At 36.6% G+C, this 26196-nt stretch overlaps 1 protein-coding gene across 15 annotated transcripts in view; it reads left to right on the top strand.

Moving 5' to 3' along the window:
- Nucleotides 1–26196, top strand: part of ROBO2 (roundabout guidance receptor 2) — a 1682217-nt gene that overhangs the window by 1638915 nt on the left and 17106 nt on the right. For all 15 annotated transcript variants that reach the window (XM_032352363.1, XM_032352359.1, XM_032352354.1 and 12 more), the window contains 3 exons: nucleotides 3577–3733; nucleotides 14166–14426; nucleotides 19325–19530. In XM_032352363.1, coding sequence (XP_032208254.1) covers nucleotides 3577–3733; nucleotides 14166–14426; nucleotides 19325–19530 — 624 coding nt within the window. The remainder of the gene's footprint in view (nucleotides 1–3576; nucleotides 3734–14165; nucleotides 14427–19324; nucleotides 19531–26196) is intronic.

The following is a 26196-nucleotide window of genomic DNA, read 5'->3' as shown; positions in this document are numbered from 1 at the left end:
GTAATGTATCCTAGGACTATTCTATTCAAGATATGTAAAGTTCCAAGCAATATATGTATTTTTAAAAATCTATATATTTTAAGCCATGCATTACATAAGACCTTTTGTGAATCTTTCATTAAATATTCTGTATATGTTGATTGACACTGAGTTTTAAAAGTTACCTTCTGAGTAATTGTAAGCAGAACTTGATTCACAATAGTGCTTACTGCTTTTTTTTAATCCATTAATCTCCCAAGTGACATTTATATATATCTATGAATTATATTAACTACTTCATCTACATTTGAATACAAAATTACTTAAATTGGTGATAGAAAGCATTCTTTGGGAGGTGAGAGTGAAGTGATTATTCCCTTTTAGTTTAGTCCAATTGAGTTTAATATCACAAAATTTGCTTCATTCTTTTAATAATCATGGATGTGTTTTCTAAGGCTCAAATTTAAGATCCAACTGCCCAATGGATATCTAATCATATATTATAAGATCTTAATTTGTGCACAGTAATGAAACCAATTTAAAATAATCACAAAATAAAGAAAGTTGGACATTTCTGAATTATTTCAGTGAATTCCTCTTCCTCTTTGAAACAATTTTATAATTTATTCCATACATAAGTTCTGAGCGCTTATGCTAAATATGCAACCACTAAAAGAAAAAAACCTCAGATCTCTCAAAAACCATAGGCAATCATAATTATGTATATACATATATGTATCTCAATATCAGTAGTGACAATGAAATATTTTTATACAACAGTATTTTTCAAAATAGAGTATGTGTTTAACTAACTTGAAAATGATTTATTTTTATAATTTTCTATGCAAGAAAGTTGTTCGTTCAGCATCAGTAAGTGTCGATTTAAATATTTACATTTTGAGTTGAAGAGAAATGGGTCAGATATGATTGCCAGTCTTCAAAATATGTTCCTCTAAAGCATAAGGCAGGCTTTCTGCCCTTAAAATGCTTGGGGATCTTAGGTTGCAAGTACCAACAACAAACTATAGCTCACTTAGCTCAAGGTATAGATCTTAGGTAAACATTTAATTTCGTTAACTTCTGTTATATGCTCCCCATCATGCTCAGAGCCCCACCTTTTAAGTCAATGCTAAGAGAGGACAAAGCATATCAATTGATAGTCCCATCAGGACACACCACAATGACAGAGCAAAAATTTCCCAATGAGGGAAAATTGGGCATTGGAGGAAAACCTTATTGGAGGAAAATTCCATCTATGAATCAGCTTTGTTTCCCCAATTCATTTTTAAGTCTGATATTTGAAGAGTTGATAATGCCTTTTTTGACCTTGGACAAGAACTTCAACAGAGTTGGGTTTAGAGCTCCATTAGTCATTTCTAGTAAAGCTGTTGCATTTAAAATTTCTTTTTCTTACTGTGTGAATGTGGACCACATAACCTTTATAAAGAACCTCTGTTTTCTCATCTATTAAGTACTTCATCTACATTTGAATACAATATTACTTAAACTGGTGATAGAAAGCATTCTTTGGGAGGTGAGAGTGAAGTGATTGTTCCCTTCTAGTTTAGTCCAACTAAATTTAATATTACAGAATTTGCTTTATGGAGATTTAAGAACTTCCCTATCTGTATCATTCAGTTCTGGTGGTGATTATACAACATTTCTAAAGTGAAGAGTGAAGAAAACATTGTACACCTATAATTATATAAGGAATAAAAGATATGCAATGAGGAGGAAAGCTAGTAAGGGCACACAACCCAGTGTGCTTTTTCCTTTTTTAATTATTGTTCTGAAATTGCACAGAAGACATGACCCTGGTTTATGATTTTGATGAATGATCAAGAAACAAAGGATTAAGGCTTATCTACCTTAAGCATAAAAATTATAGATTTCTATTCAAGCAGATTTATTTTTATTCCAAGAATCAGACTATTTCTGGGATACTCATTGGGGTTGGAGAAGTCAGGCTTGATGAAGGCTGTAGAAATGGGTAGAACCAGGCTTGCTCTAAGATAGAGGAAATGGGAAAGAGTAATAATGACTGGGATGTATTGAAATTTCTAAACAAGCTGAACCTCTCCATGCTTTATTTCGTTTGATCCTCAGAATACTGCAAAAATGTAGGAACTTTGTGTCTATTTTACTTCTGTGGAAATTGAAGGGGTATCTATCAAGTAATTTACCAAGTGAGAAACTAGTCTTTGAACCCAGATTAAGCTGGGTTTGTAGAACCCAGATTATCCTTGAAACAGAAGATACCTGCTCTTCTTTCTCCTAATACCTCTCCTACTGCCAAAGATAGGAAGCAAAAGAAAGGGTGAAAGCATTTTGTCTGTAGGGGCGCTCTTTTAAATCTGTGTGTTTATGTGCGCATGACCTAGACGACAGATGTAATTCCATAGTTAGCAACAGTGTCTATGTCCAGTTTAGTAGTTGCATCACTTTCTGGCATTCAAATAAGTTATGACTAAATGACATAATTTTCTGAGTTGGCTGATGCAGTTTAGTAATTGGTAGAAGAAAGAAGGTGAAACTTCTAGTACTGTCTCTATTGATAGCCCTGCTGCAAGTAGTCAATGCTCACAATGTGCAGTGCCGGAAAGATGAGGTCCAAGGGGTCCATACCATTTTTTGGAAATGTAACTATAGGCTGCAGTGAGAGTGAAGTAAGCTTCTTGGGTTCCAATGAAACAAAATCCTTTGTTATGCTGTTTGAGAAGTGCTCATTCTTGCAATCAACTGTGGTCCATTTAGGAAGAAACTTGATTTACCTAAATTTTGGAAGAGTGAAAAGCACTATACAAATGATGAATTTTATTTTTATATTTCATTAAGCTCCAGTAATTCCAGAGTTAGCTCTTATGCTGCCAAGTTATTTTTTGCTCATGTTTTGTGCATGAATTCATTTGTATTAACAATAGTACTGAAATTGATCACTGCATTTCCATTAATTATCCCACTGTTTTTGGAATTTTAGGAAATGTTATGCTTAAAACATCTGGGAACTACTCTCACTATAGGCAAAAATAATTACCCCATTCGTTAGTTTAAAATTCTATAAGACTTATCATTGTGAAAGATTTACAAGTATCCAGATTATAGTTGATTGATTTTTATCAGTCACTTTTGAGAGAAAACTGTGCTCTCCTGGATTAATTAAATTGAGTAAATTCTAATGGAAAAGTTTAGCCTCTATCCTTAGACACTGCATTTTCCACTGAGAGAGATTATGCAAAAGAGCATTATAAACGCACTAAAATCTGACATTTGAAAGAATTTGTTATGGCCCATTATTTCATCTAACAATGAAAATGTAGAGGCAGCAGACGTGAATAAATCAATAAGTGTGCTTTTGCTGCAGAAGCCATGTTTTTGGTTTATTCAGCACTGTAGTTAATGCATCGGGGAAAAATAATATAATTTTGAGCGATTTATAAAAACGTTTTTTTCTGATTATATCATCTCATTGTTTATAGCTTTTAACAAATGTAATATACTGATTGTGGTGTTTTGAAAACATAAATACATCTTCCCTTCTGATGTACTCTTTTTCTACTGATGTATGGTATATCTGAATAAATGTGTTATTACTTTCAGGTGGGAAAGGCGGAAAAAAGAAGAAAAATAAAAACTCTTCTAAACCACAGAAAAACAATGGATCGACCTGGGCCAATGTTCCTCTACCTCCTCCCCCAGTCCAGCCCCTTCCTGGTACAGAGCTGGAACACTATTCAGTGGAACAGCAAGAAAATGGGTAAAACTATTTTCCATACCAACAAAATGCCCCAGGCTCTCCTCTTCTCTCTCTTGTACCTTTTTGTCTTTATCTGGTGTTCTCTTACTGTTTTCCCTGCCCCCTTCCCAGCCCATTCATCACCCTCCCCGCAACCCCCTTTTGTTGTTTGCACTGTCTATGTATTTTCGCTGATAAATACAACACAGCACATATTGAGAACCCGGAATCCTTGGCTGTCAAGTGCTTCAGATTGTCAGCAATCATGATAATGCAACCTCCATTTATAATATTGCTTGTTAGTTTGAAAGCGAACACCCACAGCAAGAGCCACTCCTGAGCGGGGCTGAAAAGGGAATTAAAATAACCTTCTTCATCATCTCTCACAGTTTTCTAATGACTTGGTGTCTGGCCACAGCAGAGAATCCACTGTTGAGCTCCATCCCATGGTGTAATTGTAGGGACTTTAATCGTTGCCTTTGATGGGAGTTTCGGGGCCAGAACGGTGAAAGAGATTCAAGCTGATGCACATTCTGAAACAAAACCTCTTGAAGTTAGAAAATGTCCTTCAAGGGCATTTAAATGTGACCGGTTTCCTTATTCATTCCCAAATATGTCTCAAGAGTTAGTGTTCCTCTGTTAATGTGTTAAATTGATTTAAAGCAGAAAGACACTGGTACTTTTTATTTTCTAATTTTAAAAAACATAGCAAATTAAGAGAAACATGCTGAGTCCTTTTTTCTTTCTATTTTAATAATTCTAATTGCTCTGTCTTTCTCACAATTTCTGGGTCCCCACCGCTTTTGAATGAAACTGATAAATGCATAATAAAGACAGCTTTTCTTTTTCCAAGTTTCTTTAAATTTTGAAGTATTTAGATGTCAAGGCTCCTCAGTTTATTTGAATAATAGCTTTATCTCCTGTCTTATTTTGTGTAAAGAGCACATGCACATAGTTTTTTTTTGGTTCCATCTCCTTTTCTTTTAAAAGAAGTGCTATCTTTGATATCTGGGATTAATTTTTTTTTTTTTTTTTAAACGGAAGAGAGAAATGAGAGGCAGAGGGAGAGGGAGAGAGGAGAATCTTAAGTAGGCTCCACGCCCAGCACTGGGTCTGAAGTAGGGCTCGATCTCAGGACCCTGATATCATGACCTGAGCCACAGTCAAGAGCAGGACACTGAACTGATGAGCCACCCAAGTGTCCCTCCAGGCTAATATTCTTTTTTTTTTCTTTTCTTTTCTTTTTTTTTTATGACAGAGAGAGAGTGAGAGAGGGAACACAAGTACGGGAGAACTAGAGAGAGAGAACCAGGCTCCCGGGTGAGCAGGGACACCAATATGGGGCTTGATCCCAGGATACAGGGATCATGACCGGAGCTGAAGACAGACCGTTTAATGACTCAGCCACCCAGGCACCCCTAGATTAATATTCATAATTCGAACTTCCTTTTTCTTTTTTAAGATTTTATTTATTTATTTGACAGAAAGAGAGAGATCACAAGTAGGTGGAGAAGCAGACACAGAGAGAGAGGGGGAAGTGGGCTTCCCGCTGAGCAGAGAGCCTAACAGGGGCTCCATCCCAGGACCCCAAGACCATGACCTGAGCCAAAGGCAGAGGCTTAACCCACTGAACCACCCAGGTGCCCCAGAATTGGAACTTTCTATGTCACAACTTTGCTTCCTTTAAAAAAAAAACCTCATTTACCTTTTTTTTTTTTTTTGGTTATGTAATACATATACATATATACTATAATATATACATTATATAAACAGATGATAGATGTGCATATGTGTATATATATTCATATACACATACACATATATTCACATACATACCTCTATATTTTCTTCTCTGTATATTTTTTTAAAGATTTTATTTATTTATTTAACACACAAAGGGAGATCACAAGTAAGCAGAGAGGCAAGCAGAGAGAGGGGGGAAGCAGGCTCCCTGCTGAGTCGAGAGCCCAATGCAGGACTCGATCCCAGGACCCTGAGATCGTGACCTGAGCCTAAGGCAGAGGCTTAACCCACTGAGCCACCCAGGCGCCCTCTACATATTTCTTTTTCTCCAAGGGTCCTCACCTGCTTTTGTAGGATTGTAATTCCCATATATATACATAGCATTATTATTTTACTTTTTTAAAATGTTCTCATTCAAAATAGGAAATTGAGAGTACACCCTCTTTTCTCTGACTTTTTAAAAATGTTAAACGTTGCACATAATCTTATGTAAAACATCAATAATGTAAATGTGCCCATGCCACATGGAGTCTGTTGAAGAAAAACCAAATGTGTGCATTCCATAAGAAAAGATGATTACAGGGCTTAAGAATCTGCATTTTTTTCTAAGATTTTATTTGTCAGAGAGAGGGGAGGGGGCATAAGCAGAGGGAGCAGCAGGCAGAGGGAGAAGCAGACTCCCCACTGAGCAAAGAGCCCAATGCAGGACTCGATCCCAGGACCCTGGGATCATGACCTGAGCTGAGGGCAGATGCTTAGTGGACTGAGCCACCCAAGCATTCCAGTATTCTGCATTTTAAAGGCTATAATCAGAAAATTGGAAAATAGAGCTTGTCAACTGGGAAGAGAAAATAATACTATCAAACATGTATAAGCATAAAGTAGATAATTTGGAATTTTTCTTTTCTTTTTTTCTTTTCCCACTAGGTCTACTTAAAAAACAGACTGCAATAGCTATTACCCACTGAAATAAAATTAATTCATTCCAAACAAATGCTAAACTTCTCACTCTATTTTATTGCCCAGCAGTAGAATTGAAAATATCATTTTGTGAATGAAATAATACACATTGCTGAAGACTTCTATTTTTTTGATATAAATTATTTTCTGAACAGCAAGCCATAAAATATAAAGTTATTTCTGGATTATTTTAGTATTTAGCCAGGATGTATGCTATTAGAAAATCTTTTCTTTTGTAAAAGATTTCTAGAAATTCATTTAGTCCTTTAGACAGGTAAAGAAATATATATTTCCATTATATATATTCAAAATCTTTGTAGCATGGAGCTTGGTTTTTAATAACCTTTGAGTTATTTGCCTTAAGTATCTTGTATTTTCTGAAACAAAAATTTTCACTTTTAACCAAAATAGTAAGTCTTACCTATCACTAAATTGACAGCAAAATTCAATTTTCTTTTTCTTTGGACTCCATTTCTTGATATACTCTTTATACTTCTTTGTTTTCTAATGTGAAAACCTCATAATATTGAAAAAAAGGGGCAGCTGGGTGGCTCAGTCACTTAAATGTCTGAGTCTTGATTTCAGCTCAGGTCATGATCTCAGGGTCATGAGATCAAGCTCCATGCCCAGAGGAGAGTCTGCTGGAGATTATCTCCCTCTCTCTAAGTCTTCCCTGGCACCACTGCTCTCCACCCCAACTCATGTGTGTGCTTGCGCCCATTCTCTTTCAAATAAATAATAAATACATGTTTAAAAAAAAGAAAAGGAAGGATTTTTTTTAGATTCCTAGATTATTTTATAATGTGCTATTCATGAAACTGACATTGAATATTTTACAGATGAGTTCTTCTGTAGAATTGTTTATATGCTTTGTTTTGAAACTTGTGTAGGTTTAAGTCTCTCTTGAAATACAAACAAAAAAAAACTTCAGAAATCACATTTTAGTTATGATTATTTTTATTGTAGCAATCAAGGATTCTGCAACTGTACTTCCTATGGTGATATATAGTTTTTCTTTCTGTTTTTAGCATATCGTAATAGAGAACTTATCCAACATACATTTTTTTCAAGTACATAGTAAATGCTATGCCCAGTGCCAGGAAAAAAAGCAACAGAGATGAACGAAATAGATACATAATTATTCAGGAGTGGTAGGTAGAGACCAGAAAACACATAAGACTGTGTACGCACACACACTATTTTATATGATAAGCCCTAGATGAGCAAATATACAAAATAATAATTTGTATTGTGGAAAGGATAACCATTTATGCCAGGTGTAAGGTTGGGACAGTCTTATAGAAGTTCAGTTTTGGTGTGGTGCATAAATAATGAATTCTGGGACACTGAAAAGAAATGTTAAAAAAAATAAAAATTTTTAAAAAAAGGAAAAAAAGAAGCTCAGTTTTGAAGTGAATCTTGAATCATTTGTTCACAAATAATAGCACCCAGAGTTCTAACCAGCTGTTGAGTGCCAGCTCTGAGCTTGAGGCAGAAAAAACAAAGGACAAGCAATGGTCCCTAACCTAAAGCAGCCTAGGTGCCAGAATAAATTATGAACAAAGGACTACAACAAAATGTTGCTAATATCACCATTTGCTGTGCAGATGGAGAGAAATTTCCATAGCTGAAAGAAAAAAGTATATAAATATATAGGGGCTCCTGGCTGTCTTGGTTCGTTGGGTAACTGCCTTCAGCTAAGGTCATGATCCTGGAGTCCTGGGATCAAGTCGCACATCAGGCTCCCTGCTCGGTGGGGACTCTGTTTCTCCCTCTGACCCTCCCCCTTCTCATGCTCTCTCTCTCTGTCTTTCAGTCTCTCTCTCTCTCTCAAATGAATAAATAAAATCTTTTAAATAATATATATATAGGGGCACCTGGGTGGCTCAGTGGGTTAAACCCTCTGCCTTCGGCTCAGGTCATGATCCCAGGGTCCTGGGATAGAGCCCCACACATTGGGCTCTCTGTTTGGCAGGGAGCCTGCTTCCCCCGCCCCCACCCTCTGCCTGCTTCTCTGCCTACTTGTGATCTCTGTCTATCAAATAAATAAATAAAATCTTAAAATATATATATATATATAGATATAGATATACATATATAATGAAAGATAGGAAAAAAAGAATAGCCCCCATTCATTTTCCTTTATACTCCCTACTCTTCCTTGAAAACTCCATCTTATTCTAGTTAAGGTGACCAGCCTTTCCTTAACTTTTTTATTTCTTAAGCTTACTACTCTACTGTAGTACTCATAGCATTGCATTCTAATTGCTCATGTGTATCCTTCAGCAATCGGTACCTGCTGTATGAGGTTTGAAATATTCATAGAGTAAGAGATAATCTGAAAAGGTGTCTTGTGGTGAACTGTGAAGCCTTGTCTGTCATATAGGGATTTTGACCTTTGGATATAGATGATGAATTGGAGTACATGAGGCTAGGGCAGGTGGATAACATTTGGGATACTACAGCAGAATAGCCAATAGCTTACAAAATGATAAGGCCATAAGATAAGGCAATGGCAGTAGGATGGAGGAAAGGGATAAATTTTGGAAATATACCTAGCCCAGAATAATCTCAAGCTTGAAAAGATGGTCTCTTACTTTTTATTACAATGTTTAATACTGTTTCTAAAGTTTCAATATTATTAAATTTATTTCTAAGCCTTTCTGGGGTCATTTCCCCCCACAGAACTAAATACCAAAAGTTACCAAATCATTGTCCAGATAGAAAAGTATTTGTTAATTCAATATTATAACAACAATAGTAAATGTTCTCTCTCATCCATATGCCTCTCTTGGCATAAAGGATAAAAAGGAATAAAAGGATAAAAAGGATAAAAAGGAATATGCTTTATCTGGCATAAAGCAGATAAAAAGGAATCAAAATGTATTCATCCTTAGCTATAAATATAATGTATTTTTATTATTATCATATGATGCTAGTAAGAATTCAGTAGGGATTCAATAGAAATCTGACACTTTGCTTTTTTGCTATACTTAAAGATTGGCAAGCTTTTGTGGGTGTTGAACTGTATTGTATTTTTATTAGTAATTCGCTATTTGTATGTGGCCTTTAGCTAGTTCACATGCAACATTGATTTGTTGTCATCTTTCCCATTATTTACCAGGCAAGACAGATAATATGATGCCTCATACTTCATTGACAATATAAAAACAAAAAACAGAACAAAACAAAACAAAGAAAGCTTTTCTAGGAATGGTTGGCCAAAAGACCTTTGGTTTGGCATCAGGAGCATTTTCAGTTGTCTTTATGTTACCACAAGAAAAAGTTGAGGGTGCCTGGGTGGCTAAGTCTGTTAAGCATCTGACTCTTGGTTTCAGCTCAGGTCATGATTTCAACGTCATGGTTCTCAGTGTCTTGAGATCAAGCCCCATGTTGGGCTCCTCCAGTCAACACAGTCTGCTTAGGACTGCCATATAACACCCAGTGCTTACCACAGCAAGTGCACACCTTACTCCCCATCACCTATTTCACCCATCCCCCCACCCACCTCGCCTCTGGTAACCATCAGCTTGTTCTCTAGAGTTAAGAATCTTTCTTGGTTTGTCTCTCTCTCTTTTCTCCCTTTGTTCCTTTGTTTTGTATGATTGAAATCATATGGTATTTATCTTTCTCTGACTTAGTTCACATTGCATTATACTCTCTACCTCTAGCCATGTCATCAAAATCATAAACATTCTTATTGATGAATCAGTTTGTGTGTTTTCATTTCAAATCAATAAATAGGCTTATCATCTACTATTTTTAAAGTATCATGTCAGGTGTGGCTAGACAAGAGTTATTGAATGTCATCATTTTAATGTAGCATAAATCCACTTGAGGAAAAGATACTATTAACATGTGAAAGGTTAAATTCTCAAAAAAATTAGACAATAGTTAAAGAAACCAACATTGGAAATGGTATAACATAGCGGAAAATCAATTTTCAAGTGGATGTGCAAAAATGTCAGTGCAAGTCAGAAGAGTAATATATCAGTGCTAGTTGGCCTCATCTGGAAAATCTTTATAAAAGATATGGAATATAGCATGTAGCTTGAAGGATTTGTAAGATTAAGGTAGATGAAACTGGAGAAGTACAGTTCATTCAGAATGAGTTGAATAATTTCAAGCAATAGACCATGATGGAAAAGTATCAAAAAAAGAAAAAAGAAGAAGAAGGAGAAGGAGACGGACAGGGACAGGGACAGGGAGGGGGGGGAAGGAGAAGAAAAAGATTATTATAATGATGAAGAAAACAATTTATTTTGAGTAGAAAATTCTTGTTCAGAGAAAAACCATCAAAAAAGGTAGGTGGACACTTAGACATATTTAGTGCATAGAATAGAATGAACAGAAGTGAATGTTTGATTAAAACAATTCTGATGTTTCCATAGACCAGTTTGTATGTGGTGTCGAGGATTGATTAGTGGATAGGAAAAACCGGAAGCACGGAATCCAGATCGGACCACGGGTGACAAACTTTGTACCCAAAAAGTCTTTTTTTTCCCCCCAAACGAAATCTAACTATGATCTCCAACATATGAAACAGATCAAAATGGCATCATTTTGGAGCAATGTATTTTTTCAGGGCAGATTGATACCTACATATTTGATGGGAATACGAGTTTAACCAATGGTATTCTCCAGTGTAAAAAAAACTGTCATCTGTAACAGATTAAAGTGGGCCTGCTTACACTACAATATAGAAGACATTTTGACAGAGCTGTCCCTATCAGAGTGTGTGAGGCTGCTGAAACACGCTCTTCAGTTCACAGCTCACCAGGTAGATTATTCAGGTAGCCTCAACAAGAGAGGAAAATAGCACTGCTACTGATGATGAGGTTTATTCCCTGTAAAAAATCCCTCAGGGACCACCCATCACTTACAGTCCTTCTCAGGGCTGATGAGGCCCCAGGTGATCTGGCACATCGTCACCTCCCCTGCCTCAACTGTGCCCAACTCTATTTGTTGGCACTTACCAGTTATTAAATTATTTGAGTTCTTCAAATACTGTGATCTTTTCTCTTTCTCTGGGCCACCTTTTAAAATAACCCCTTTTCCTATAGTCAGCATAGCCTTGCCCTACTGCCGAACTAGTTTCAGCCCACCGTCTCCCTATTCCTGTAGTACCTGGTATTGCGGATTAATTGCTTGGTACCAGTCTGCCCTACTGGATGCCTGCTCTGTAAATAGATGCAGTCTTCTGATACAGGGTTGTCGAATAAATGGGTGATTAATGCAAGGATTTTTTTAAAATAGACTTTATTTTTTAGATCAGTTTTAGGTTAACTACAAAACTGAGAAAAAGTACGGCGATTTCCCAGATACTCCCTGTCCCCACACGTCCAGAGCCTCTGCCACTATCTACTTTCCCAATAAAGTGATACACTATTAAACTGATAAACCTGCATTGATATATGAGCATCATACAAAGTCCATAGTTTACATTAGGATTTATTCTTGGTGTACATTCTATGTGCTTGGACCAATCTATAATGACACATATCTAACATTATAATATCATATAGAGCAGTTGGTCATAAAAATCCTCCATGCTTTGCCTAATCATCCTTCCCTTCCTTTGACTTCTGGCAATCAGTGATCTTTTTACTGTCTCCATAGTCTTGCCTTTTCCAGAATGTCATATACTTGGAATTATACAGTATGTAGACTTTTCGGATTGACGTCTTTCACTTAGTAATGTGCATTTAAGTTTCCACCAGTTCTTTTCATGGCTTCATGGTTCATTTATTTTTAGAACTAAATAATATTCCATTATCTGGAGAAACAGAATTTGGCCTTTCGGTGAATTTTGTCACAGTTCATTTATCCATTCACCCACCGAAGGACATCTGAGTTGCTGCCAAGTTTTGGCAATTATGAATAAAGCTGCTACAAACACCCGTGTATAGGTTTTTAAATAAATTTAGTTTTAGACAAGGTAAGTAAAGACACTTGAGTAAAAATATTCAAGAATCATCTGAACATTTACAAGTTAGCATTTGTAAGGGAGAGGATATGTGTGTGTGTATGTGTGTGTGTGTGTATTTATAATAGTCATTTGATTTTTCATTCCTTTAATGAAATCTTCTATGTACTAGAAATTGTATTTGGTGCTGGAAATGCAAAGTTGAGAATTAGAGTTCTTGAATTTAAAGATCTCATAAAACAATAGGAAAAAACAGAAACAAAAAATCCCTGTAGGGGCGCCTGGGTGGCTCAGTCAGTTAAGCATCTGCTTTCAGCTCAGGTCATGATCCCAGAATCCTGGGATCAAGTCATGCATTGAGCTCCCTGTTTGGTGGGGGGCCTGCTTCTCCTTCTCCCTCTGCCTGCCACTTCTCCTGCTTTTGAGTTCTCTCTCTGTGTCAAATAAATAAATAGAATCCCTTTTAAAAATATAATATGGAGAGTACCACAATGTATGTATTTTAGAGTTATAATCAATTCCATATGGTGGAGGCAGAGAAGACTTCACAAAACTGATGGCATTTGAACTGAACCAGAGGAAGAGCAGGAGCTCACAGGCAGATGATCTGAGAATAAGACACAGAGTTTAGAAAAAAATACACAGTAAGCTGATGTTGGGGAAATAGTGTGAAATTAAGCTAGAAAGATGGGCTGATCAGATGGGAAGGGTCTTTTAGGCCCTGCTAATGAATTTGAACTTTTTCTTATATTAGTGATAACCACTGAGTAATTCAAAGTACAGGTATGATGGAAATTAAGATTTTAGACTTTGTCTGTATGGACTATAGGATAAAAAAGATGAAGATGGTGTCACAATAGACTAGGAGAGCTAATGGGCTAGTTCACATCAGAATGATTCTGATCTGTGATTATGGAAGTAAAGGGGAAGTAGGAGATTCGGTAGATATTTAAGAAGTGGAATTTATAGAACAATTACATTCAATAATATTGTTTATCCTATCCTTAAGCCTCCCTTTAAAAGGATCTTTTTGATTAATGAAAATAATAGTATATGGAGAAAGTGTAAATAGAAATGCCACTGAGAGGTATTATGTCACAATGAAAACTGTTTGGATTAATTCTCTATATTCTCTGACCAGAGTCCTTAAAAGCACACTGCTTTTATAAATTATTATTTTCCTTTTTAATATATATTTTATTAGGCTGGCTTTTGAACCTCTGTTTTATAGATTTTAGATGTCAAGATACGAGGAGCTGTGAGTTTCCACTGAGAAATCAGAGAATTAAAAACATCTAAGGGCCATTGAATACATTTTGTAACATAAAATCTTAATGATTAACATGTCATATGGACTGAAAGGTTGGCATAGATCTAGAAAAAGAGTAAGTTAAATTCTCAGACACTTGTTTAACAATCAATCTTGGCGTGTTCCGTTTGGTATACAAGGATAAACAGCAGAAGAAAGTAGTTAAATCTACAAGCACTAAATTAATTCATTAATTGTCTTTAATTAGCAATTTGGGTTTTCCACGTGAGTAACTTTGTTGGGAAGTTATTGCCTTTTGTAACTGTGGGGTAACAATTAGCTAATAAGATCTTCCAAGAATAAATTGAGATATTGAGATAGCAGATGTCATTATGATTAGAAATTAAGATAACAACCAGGTGATTTACTGTGGCAGCACCAACAAATTGAAATCAGGATGAAATCAACTAAGAGAACATAGAGGGTACTGTCGTTCCCATTGTGGTTGTTATGAATTGTGTGCATGTTTACGTGTTTATCTATCAATATGCTTTTTTTTTCTCATTAAACTTCAGGTATGACAGTGATAGCTGGTGCCCGCCATTACCGGTACAAACATACTTACACCAGGGTATGGAAGATGAACTGGAAGAAGACGATGATCGTGTCCCAACACCTCCTGTCCGGGGCGTGGCTTCTTCTCCCGCTATTTCCTTTGGACAGCAGTCCACTGCAACTCTTACTCCATCCCCCCGGGAAGAGATGCAGCCCATGCTGCAAGCTCACCTGGATGAGTTGACAAGAGCCTATCAGTTTGATATAGCCAAGCAAACATGGTAAATATTCTTGTCAGGTCAAGGAACCCAGGCCTTCAGCACAGGGATTGAGGAAATGTTCATTTACAATACATTTGCAAGGAGTTCTCATAGGACTATACAGCTGGGGGTTAGAAGCACTTTTGTGCAACTCAATCATCCGGATAAAGAAATTAGTTTAGGATACATTAAATTTTTTTTTCTTTTGGTGCAAAATGGTGGTGTATTAAAGCACAGGGACAGGACCCATGGGCAGGAAGAGCTGCTGCCCAGGGTTGTGAGGGGTACCCTGTGGTTGGGGGAAGGTGAGGGGAAGGGAGGTTTCAAAGGAGTTTTCATATGCTAAAGAGGGCCTACAAGGGGCCAGGATGTCAGAGGCCTACCGGAGGCCTTGCCCTTGCTGCTTGATCAATGTTGTCTTTAGACCAGTCATTAACATTAAGATAGCTGGGAGACATTTTGGTGGGATATCACAATCCTGCTATCTTTGTTAGTGAGATTTAGGACATTTGTAAGCCAAGGGAGACTCCTGTCTAGCAGGATTGTGAGCTCTGCAAGTTAACTATTTGCTTATTGTTCATGGCAGTCAGGGCTGCCTGAGGGATGCTACATTAAATAATTTGATCAAAGTCATATAACTGGTTAAAGAGTAAACCGGGGCAAGAATTTCAGATCTGCTGAATTTCAGGCTAAACTGCTTTTGGCTACACCAGAATCTTTTCTAATTTACAGGTTAGCTCCATTTAGCTTATCCTTGAACTCACTTCCAAAGCCATAATAAAAGACTCCGTTTAGATTCTTCAGAGTGCCTGTGATTAATTCTGTATGTGGTTGTGAATATGTAAATGTAAGCTTCTGCAAATCACATATGGTCAGTGTCAGTTAATAAAAGATACTTGGGGTGAATTAAATGAGACAGAAAAAAGTAAACCAGTAATATAGTAGATGCCTTAAAAAAATAACACCTAGAATAAATTACAAATCCCAAATTCTTTTCTTTCTAATCAACTCACACCCTCTCCTAAGGTAGAGATGGCAATCTACTTGGGTGTCCTGTGCAAGCATAGGAAGAAAACAAGTGGAACAAGATCTCACAATTTTATACAAGTTTTTTCATGTGCTCTCTCTTCTCCCAAATAGTGACAGATGAAATCTGACTCTTGAAATCTCAGTGGCATACCTCTGATTATCTTCTATTGATTTCCATGATGCACGTCAAGTTAAACTTTTATGAAATACAATTTGCTTTTATTTTTGATAGTTTTAGGTACTGGATAGTTGAGAATGAGATAGATCTTGTTCTTAGTGTTAATGAACTATTTCTTTTAAAAGTACAACAAAATACACAAAGAGATAATAAAACCAGGCCAATCATATGAAGCTAATTACGAACATAGGTTCTTTTCCTAGAACCAGGGGTTTCTAGACGTCTTTTTTCTCAATGATCTGATGTTTTTCAAAGGCCAAAGACAATCTACTGTTAAACAGTATTATTTTGCATCAGGCAAAATAAAATACCTCTATTTAAGTTGAAGCCCACTACTTCAAGAGCCAAAGGATTTCCTTCAAGCTAACTAATAATAACCATGTACTTAGTCATTTATGGCACAGATTCTAGCTCAGGTGTTCTCAAATTTGATGCATTTTGTAGTCATCGGGATAATTTTAAAATGTAGTGATACCTAAATGCCACCCCTATATATTCCAGATTGATCTGGTATTTGACTGAGGGCAGGTGTGGTTGGAACCACTGCCACCGCCCCTACTTACTATCTGTATGACAGTGGGCAACTTGCTCAACCTTTCTGTTCTTCCACCCCCCTCCCCCCCATTTATAAAATGATGATCCTAATACCAATTAGCTCATATACAATGTGAGAGCAGAGTCTCCAAGACCATCCTCTGTTCTAAGAATTCACAAGAAGAAGCCATAGAAATCACTGAATACCATGACACTGAAAGTTATGGTTTATATAGAAAAGATACAGATTAAAATCTTCTAAAAGAAGAGATGCACAAGACAGAGTCCGGGAAAGTTCCAGAGCTCGAACTTCCAGTTGTCTTCTCCCAATGGATTTGTAGAAAACATTACTTTCCCAGCAACAATGTAGGACAATATGCATAGAGTATTTCTAACTAGGGAAACTCATACGAACCTTGAGTTTCATGGTCTTTCTTGCAGCTTTGTGACATAGACATGGTTGGTTATCTGCAGAGCTGACTTCAGTCTCTAGTCCCTCCAGAAGGCAAGTTGACACCATGTGACTGAAAGCCCCCATCATAAATCACATTGTTAGACTTTCTGGAGAAGCCTAAGGTCTCCAGATGAACAAAGACACTCCTATCAGATAGGACATTCTAGAACTTAGAGAGAGATTACCTCCCTGGAGCACATGGCAAAAGCCTAACTTCTCTTTGGACAAGGTAAATTCTTTATTACACATCACAGTTTTTTGTGAGAATTAAATGAGTTCCGCTTAGTTCAGTTGGTAGAGCATGGGACTCTTAATCTTGAGGTTGTGAGTTCTAGCCCCACATTGGGTGTAGAGATGACTTAAAAATAAAGTCATTTAAAAAAAGAGAGAGTTAAATGAGTTTGCTCTTATACAGGACATAGTCCAGTATCTAGCTGTATTAGAGCTTTTATTCTTCAGAAGGGCTCAGGTTTTCACCTGAAGTTTTCATTGCTATCTTACCACTCTTAAAAGAGCATCACCTTTAGTGTGTGTTGTGTAGATCTTTACAAAATGAGTGGACAAACAAGTTCTTCACCTGCTCCAGGTACCTGTAGGGAAAACCCTGTTTCTTTCACTGAATATGTTTCTGTTCAACCCAACAATCCTCCAGGATGTCATTAGTGACCTACTTTGTAGAAGTTATGAGCCTATATGTGCTCCCGTAGGATCTCGCCCTTCAGGAATGAAATGCCCTCCTCATGTGAGGTGCACATCGGCATCACAGGAGGAACATTTTAAAAATGCTAATTCCCACACTCCACCTCCAGGGATTCTGTTCATATGGACCCATGCAGTGCATAGTACAGTGCTTGTCACTACAAGAGATCTACAAATGTTTTGCACCCTCTTATTTCAGTTTATCTCCTACTTCTGCTCATCTGGAGGAGTCCATTTTACACCTTAATGTATATTTGTTCCGTTCAAGAGTTGTCAGCAATGCTGTAGAACTAGAATGTCAGTTTCTTTGGTTCTTTCCAGGACAAAAGTACACACCATTAGAGAAAAATGAATCATTTATATAAATACCACCTAGTATTCTCTTGCTTATGACTTGACTCAGTCCATCCTTAATTCACAAACAGAATTTGAGGCAACATTTACAAGATGTCATTATCAACACTCAAGATTTTCTATACCAGTAGTTTAGAAACTTCCTGATTTTTGCATGAATGAGCTATGATGAATGTCAGATAAAGACTGGGGACCTCAGATGCCTGATCTGTGAAATTAAAAATGGGGATCCCAGAACTAACATCTTGGGGGGGTTGTTATGTTTTATCATTGAAAGATGTAGAGTGTTGTTAGATTGGAGTTGGTTGCAAGATCAAGAATGCACTTGGGGGGAATGCCTGGGTTAAAGCCTCTGCCTTCAGCTCAGGTCATGATCCATTCCTGGGATTGAGCTCTCTGCTCAATCGGGCTCTCTGCTCAGCGGGGAGCCTGCTTCCTCCTCTCTCTCTCTGCCTGTGTCTCTGCATGCTTGTGATCTCTGTCTGTCATATAAATAAATTAATTAAAAAAAAAAAGAATACACTTGGGAGAGGAATGTTAAAGAAATTCTGGAAAAATGAATTATTTTCCCCCAAAATACAAGTGTTAAAAATCATCTTGTATCTTTAATTCAAAAATGCATAACACTTGACTTACATGTGCCTTAAATAGCCTATGTCTTTTAAATACTTTGCATGGATGCAAAAAAAAAAAAATGACAATGTGTTAATACATGTGTTATATTCACTCCTAATGACAGTAACAGATAACAATGACTTTCATATATATCATGGCCTTTATAATTTAGAAGAAACTCTTAAGTAGTTGCAAAATGGATCAACTGAACCCTAGTGTCCAGCCATGCCATTTGAAATAAGTGACTTAAGCTGGAATTTTGCTTTAATAGATTCTAAAAAGGGAATAATACAAGTTCTGCCTACTTCACAAGGTCGAGGTTAAAGTTACATATGCATTGCAAAGGGTGTGTTAACACACCTCATGTTCCAAACACAGAGAGTGCTAAGATGAATCTTTTCCACGTTTGAGGTGTTTTAGACTTTAGTGGGTAAAACAGAGGCATAAGTAAGTAGCTAGAACATAAAGGAGCCATTCCTACTTTAAACTGGGTTACAGTAGATAACACCACTCAGCTTGATTCATGGGTGGGGAGGGGGATGTGTAGGAAGAAAGCCTTGAAAGGCAGGCACTGTCTTTCTGGCTGGGAGAGGGGTTATTGGTGTTAACCCTTCATGTGACATTTTTTTCCTTGTAAGGGCTAGCAGGTCACAGAGATTAAACAGGCCAAGTAGAATTTTGACACTAAACTGTAAACCAAATTATTATATTTGGGGGGACCAAAAAAAAAAAAAAAAGCTTTAAGCAATTATTTGTGGCAAATACTCATATTCTCCTTTGGATGATTTATTTGCACAAAAATGTTGGATCTGTATTTTTCTCTGTGTATTATCCCATAAATACCAATGGAAGAGTATACAATCAATACTGTTGTTGTTTTGTTGACTAGCCATGTATACATAGCCCGTTGTCTCTGCTGAAATGGAAGAAAGCACTGTAATCTCCAAAATTAGTTAATAGAAAGCAAGAAGACAGAATGAGTCGCCATCACATGCTGTTTAATTCTAATTTGGTAGGATGTTAATGAATTCCCTTTCTCCCCTATTTGAATTCTAGGCACATTCAAAGCAATAATCAACCTCCACAGCCCCCGGTTCCACCATTAGGTTATATGTCCGGAGCCTTGATTTCCGATTTGGAAACAGATGTTCCAGATGATGATGCGGACGATGAGGAGGAAGCTTTAGAAATGCCTCGGCCCCTGAGGGCACTAGAGCAGACACCCGGATCCAGTATGGACAATCTAGACAGCTCTGTGACAGGTAACGGAACTGATTTAATAGGAATAACTGACCTATTTATAACATTAAAATGCATCAGAAATCAAATACTTTCTTATGTAAGATTTATTCCACTCCAGCTATTTCTATAACATTTTAAATATGTTAATATTAAACACAAAATTCAAAAAGGATTTGGAAATACTTTTGCTTTGCTGCAAAAATGATAAGAAAATTCATGAATTTTAAAAAGCTTTAAAGACATGAAAGAAAACTCAATTATATCCAGGGCTTTCATGAAAAGTTCACTCTACTGGGGAACCAAGTCTATTACATAAAAAACCTTGACTTTTAGAAACGATATATTTTGTTTATCAGGAGCTACATACAAAGTGAATGCAATCTTAAGACGCCTCTCAATATTTCACTCTGTAAAATCATTCACTGATGAAAATAAGCAAGTCTTCAGAATGAGCCTCTCTAAGGTTGCACAAGGTATTATTTTTGGAATGGAGAAAATGTATAGTGAGATAAGCCATACATTTACGCATTTCATATCTTTGGATTCAATAATTGCTCCTCTTCCAAGAAATACAGTTATTTTTGCTGTTTACTCCTTCGGCGTCCCCTGCTTTGCTCACCATGTGAACGGTAGCAGTTGCTACTCTCCTAGGATGATCCCAGGACTGCAACATATTGCCAAGGATTTAAGTTTATCCCATTTTGTTGAAAAAACTTGAATCCTAATATGTACACAGTGAATATGGAGAAACACAAAAATTTCATCTTTTATTCCAGTAGGTATCCCTTCTTTGACACACATGCACAAATGTCTCCTATAGGACTAGAAAGACATAATCACCATAAGCGTAGATCTTGCTTTTGCCTGGCATTGGGTCTTCTCAGAAAATCGCCCTTTTCTGTTTTCATCTTGATAATATCATCTTCATCCTTGCAGGCATTTGTCACGGTTTCATTTCATTCATTTGTACTCCAACGCCCCCAACTTACACAGATCTCGCACTATGCCTTAGAGTTCAGCCAGCACTGAGGGAAACTTCTTTATGGCAGTGATAGAGAAGGATAAAGACCTATATGTTTCTTCTATATGCCTTCCTGAGTAACACAATGTGTGATGCATGAGTCCACTATTTTTGTTTGTTTGTTTCGCGCCTTACCTGGGGGCTGTATGCTTGCCAGGCTAATTAAGATTTAAGAACTGCAGATACACTGCTGTGATTTCAAATCCTGATCCAACTGAAGGTGGCAGAGCAAAAGTTTAAATCTTTGAATGCAGAGAGCTAACTTATTAGTGCACTATTATGTTAAGCCCCTTTGCCTGAATTTGTAGCATAATCTTCAGGGTAAAATTCTGCATATTTTTGCATATCTCACTAATGATACTGAACTCTTTTCCATTAGGAATGCAGTAAGAATTGCAATAATAACACACAAAAAAGGCAGTTATAGCCTATGTAGTTCTTTTATTAAATATATAGTGTCAGAGATGATAAATATATCTATAAGCCTGCCATTTCATACGTTTCCATGGTCACCTGTTAGTAACATGTTAGGGTATTTAATGTGAATGTGGTTAAAACCAATCTGCCTCTCTCCTTGTAGTGAGTATACTGTTCATTCCAAATGAAGCTTTTATTGCTAAGAAAACAGTCTGTTTTCCTCCTTGAATTCACTGTTTAATTACTGCCGTGTATAAAAACCCATGGTTTCTAAGTATGTATTACATGATGAATTTACCCTATGAATAATACATCATCTCAGTGGAAGAACTTGTACTCTACAAAAAGTAGCCAAAGAGGAAACTCTTTGCTTTTTCCTTCCCCTTTTTTTTTTTTTTTTTTTTTTTTTTGGCTCTGTGATAACTATGTGGGAAAGGTATGATCAAAGATTTAATTTGTCTGCTAGTATATAAGTATAATGTAAGTAAATATAAATTAAAATAAGAGCAAATATGTTTTCTCAAAAAAGTATGTGTGCGTAGGAAGCATGGGTGAGTGTATAGATGTGTATGTGAGAGAGTATAGATTGGGTTTGTGGTTTTATCTGCATGTGAATGTATGCAAGGGTGTGTGTGTGTGTGAGTGTAAATAGAATTTTAAGTGTATTAGAGTGTGTGTGCACATGCACACATGTACGTGTACATGGAGATTGCCCCGAGGTTAATGTATGTATCAACCAAATGTTTTGGAAATCAACATACTGATGTATATTATTCTAACGTGTTTATGTTTTCTTCAGACACTTAAAGCTAGCTTAATGGTGCTAAATGAGGTAGGCAATAAAACAGACACTGTTTCCATTGGCTTTTTATGTTTTTAAGATGGTAAGTGCCCACAGAGAGGATTCTGATCTTACTGTAAATTACTTGGCGTTCTAAATTTGTCTGTGGTATGAGGAAATCAGGCATTTACTTTGACTTAAATCGCCTGGTAGAGATTTTCACTTTCATGAAACTAATAACCATTTTTATTAAATGGAACAAACAGTTCTATTCCATTCCTTGAAACTCTAAAGCCAACCAGAATGACAGTCCAATGATAACACAGAGATGGGTTAATAAGCCTATGTATTCCAGATTTTACTTGATATATTACATTCCAGCCTTAACCACATTAAGTAATATCAGCAGCTAATAAGGTGCCCAACCCAGCTTTATAAAAAAATAATTATATTAATTCCCAATATTTTCATAACAACAAAGTAATTTGTGATGGACCTCTTTAATTTTGAAATAATGGGTCATGAATGGAAAAGCAAGAAGAGAGGAAAATATCTGTAGTTTCATATGCCATAATCTCATGTCTTCACCTGGCTGGGCTTCTATAACAAAAGGCAGTAGACTGGGTGGCTTAAACAATAAGTATTTATTTCTTACAGTTCTGGAGGCTGGGAAGTCCAAGATCTAGGTGCCAGGAGATTTGATTCCTAGTGAGTTCCTCTTTCTAGCTAGCAGACAGCCATCTTTGTGCTGTGTTCTTACATGGTAGAGAGAGACAGCAAACTCTTGTCTCTCTCTCTCTTTTTCAAGATTTTACTTATTTATTTGATGAGAGAGAGAGTGAGAAAGCCATAGAGCACAAGCAGGGGGAACAGCAAAAGGAGAGGGAGATGTAGGATCCCCACTGAGCAGGGAGCCCCATGTGAGGCTCAATCCCAGGACCCTGGAATCATGACCTGAGCCAAAGGCAGATGCTTAATTGACTGAGCCACCCAGGCGCCCTAGCTTCTTTTTGTAAAGTCACTGATCCAATTGTGATGAACCCACATCCATGGCCTCATCTAAACCTAATTGCCCCGCCAAACACCCCACCTCCTTATACCTTAGTGATTAGGGTTTCAACACATGGATTTTAGGGAAAAATCAACATTTGGTTTCCAAAACTCAGTAATGTGGAAAATGTATTTACAAACCTGTTATACTATATTTTTTCCCACCACAAACTTTTTTTTTCAAAGATTTTATTTGTTTATTTGAGAGAGGGAGAGTGTGTGTGTTAAGAGGGTAGGAGTCAGGTGAGGGCAGAGGAAGAAGCAGGCTCCCCCCTGAGCAGGGAGTCTGATGTGGGACTCGACCTCAAGACCCTGGGATCATGACCCGAGCCTAAGACAGACGCTTAACCGACTCAGCCACTCAGACGCTGTCCCCCCGACCCGCACCAACAACAAACATTTATCAGATGTCTATTCCTTCTTATCTGTTGACTAAGAATTTAAATATAATAATGATAATAATAATAATGCTATCAAGAAGAAGAAGAAGAATATTAGCTTGCACATATATAGCCCTTAGTAGGTACAAGACACTATCCAAGGAAGTGGCCTGCTTTTCTGTTGTGGCTTCATGGGCTAAGAATATTTCCTACATTTTTAAAGGATTCTAAGAAAATATGGAACAAACAAAAAAGACAGCAAAGCCTCAAATATAAGGTATCTGACACCTCATAGAAAAGTCTGCAGATCCTTGTCGTAAAGTTTTAACATATTATTAATTCATTAACTGCCACAACCCTGTTTTTGTTCTCATTTTATAGAAAAGGAAATTGGGCCACAGAGGAGTTCAAAGTATTTTTTAAAGTTACCCATGTGATAAATGACAGAACAATTTTCAAAATCAATTGTTCTCACTCTTATGATAAATTATCATGATCCCTTCTCTGGATATGCCCAACTTTTTTTTTTTTTTAAATCTCTGAATTTAACATATTTAAGAAGAAAATGATTTCCTGGCCTATTACTTAACATATGGATCTCTGTCTCTCTCTTTCTCTCTGCTCTGTCTTCCTTTCTGTGTGTATGCATATGTGTGTTTATACACGTATGAATAAAAATGTACACATATCCGCACACAAATACAACATATAGCTTTATCTCTGGAAACATTAGCCCTTACTCTCTATATGCTTGATCAGATTTAAAAAATCTTAATTTTTAGATGTACCTTTTATTATTTATTTTCTTATATTTAGTTTATATTCAGTTATAGTGACTCATGTTAACAAAAATCAACTGTAGCAGCACTTTTTATAGGAAATCTTTTTAATTTAATTCATACTATAACCCATTTGGTTATAATAAAGTATAAAACTATCTTGATTATAGCACATCGCACTCTGTTTGGGGCTAGAAAGTAAACACCCAGAGTGTTTCAGTCTTCAGGAATATGCTTGCCATATTTCCTCCTTAATGCCAAATCCACCATTTTGGGGTAACAGGACAGGGAGGGGAGTTAATGCTTCTTTCTGTATCTTCCATGATGGGAGTCCAGGGTAAGTGTTTCCTGAATTTAATGACTCCACCACAGGAAAAAAGAAACAGAAGTCAATGTGAGAGAGTACAGAGGGAAAATGTCCTGTACCTGGTGCCAAGATTCCAACTGCTTCACTGATCACAGAAAGTACAATGGAGAGAGAGTGCCATGAAGTGAAACGAATAAAAGTTTCCTTAACTGCTGGACCCCACATAAATATTACGGCTGAAAGGAAATCGTGGCTTTATATTTTCTTGATTTTATGTCCTTGGAGGTTTTTACTGGAACTCCCAAACCAGATTGTTTTGAAAACAATAAAACCTGGCAGCCTCACCACCTTCCTCGACCACACAGCTTTTAGAGAATTGGCCACTCGACAGTGTGACCTGATGCCTTGCTTTTGTTGCACAAACTCAAGGAAAATATTTTAGAATTAGGGGCATTTCAGAGATAAAGCTACAAATAATTAAATCACTTTCTTAGGCTACTTCAACAGCTGTGACGTATTTAAAAAGAAATTAAACATATACTTCAGAATTTAACAGATAAAAGAGGAATATCATATATTCCATTTTTATCTGAGTGGGACAAGTTAACAGGTGCCATATGTCCCAAGGAAGAAATTTTGTAATGACTTATTTTGCTTTCCATATATACTACATATTCTTTCCCTCTGAGAAATGCAGGTGGAATCCTTGCATATTTAATATGTTTGAGTGAAAGAAGGATTTCTAAAGATTAGAGATGTTTTCCTACGTTTAAGCAGAGGTCAAGATCTGGATTGATTTGTCCAAAGACACTTAGAGCTGAAGATTTTATTTAACAGATATTTAGACTGATTGCACTTAATAAGGAGAGTTCCTGGATTAAATATTGGCTGAAAAAATGGGGGACAGCCAGTTTTTGTATCTCATAAAAATGGTAATGCAACAATTAACAGGGTCATATTATAAAGCACAGACTTTACTCTAGCTTAATGGATCTAAGGATAAGCATTTATCAGCAAGGAAGGACTTAGCATAAAGCGACATGTAAATGAATTGATGACTGATCATAAATTAATTTTAGTGCTGAAGATGTAATATAGACACAGCAAGATGCCATTTTATCATGGTATTTTACTGCTCAGTAACATTTGAGCAACAACTTAATGTCCTATATGCAGTTCTTCTTTAATAGCTTGAATAAATTTGAGATATTTTTGGCCTTTCAGCAACTTTAAACCTGAGAAATTTCCAAAGATTGAAAATGTAAACACAAATAAATTTGGCTATGTGACATAAATTCATTTTTCATTAAATGTTTAAATATGTATTGATGATGTTTGGGGCTATAACATGTCAAATTGGTATGGATTGCTTATAATTTGTAAAGAATCTCTACCTGAACTCATTCACTTGGTGTTCATTTCAATTTTTATGTTTCTATTTACATCTAGGAAAGTAAAACCCGTTTACTTTCTTGCTTACTTTCTAATTCGTGAACCAATGTGTTCCTTTCCTTCCTATCATTGTCTTCTTTTATTTTAATGGTTTTCACAAATGTTCAGATCATTCCTGATGCTTAAATCTAAAGAGCGAGCAAGAATGGTAGCCACAGAGGTGAAATCAGTGATTGCTTTAAACTAATGTAACAATTTTATAGCATGCAAGAAATTTAATGTATGTTCTATACTTTTTTCTCCATGGTATATTGCTAATTTTCTTTTAAAATATTCCCCTACCAGTACCCCCATTCCGTAGATCGTACTTAAATAGAGAAAAGGGGCTATCAAAAATAAAGAGTGAGGGACAAAGAAGAAAGAAAATTTATTGCCTTCTTTTGTTTCCTTCTTGCCCTCCATTTTGAAGGTAAACTCAACTGTACTAACCTGAGGGCACTTGCCCCTCTTTAGCTTGGGGTAATGAGACTTCCTGATGCTCACCAAGGCCAGGCCTGTG

Source organism: Mustela erminea, chromosome 1, assembly GCF_009829155.1.
Source record: "Mustela erminea isolate mMusErm1 chromosome 1, mMusErm1.Pri, whole genome shotgun sequence".
NCBI classification, from domain to species: Eukaryota; Metazoa; Chordata; class Mammalia; order Carnivora; family Mustelidae; genus Mustela; species Mustela erminea.
Note: the sequence above shows the minus strand (reverse complement) of the source record. Positions and strands in the feature narration are given on the sequence as shown.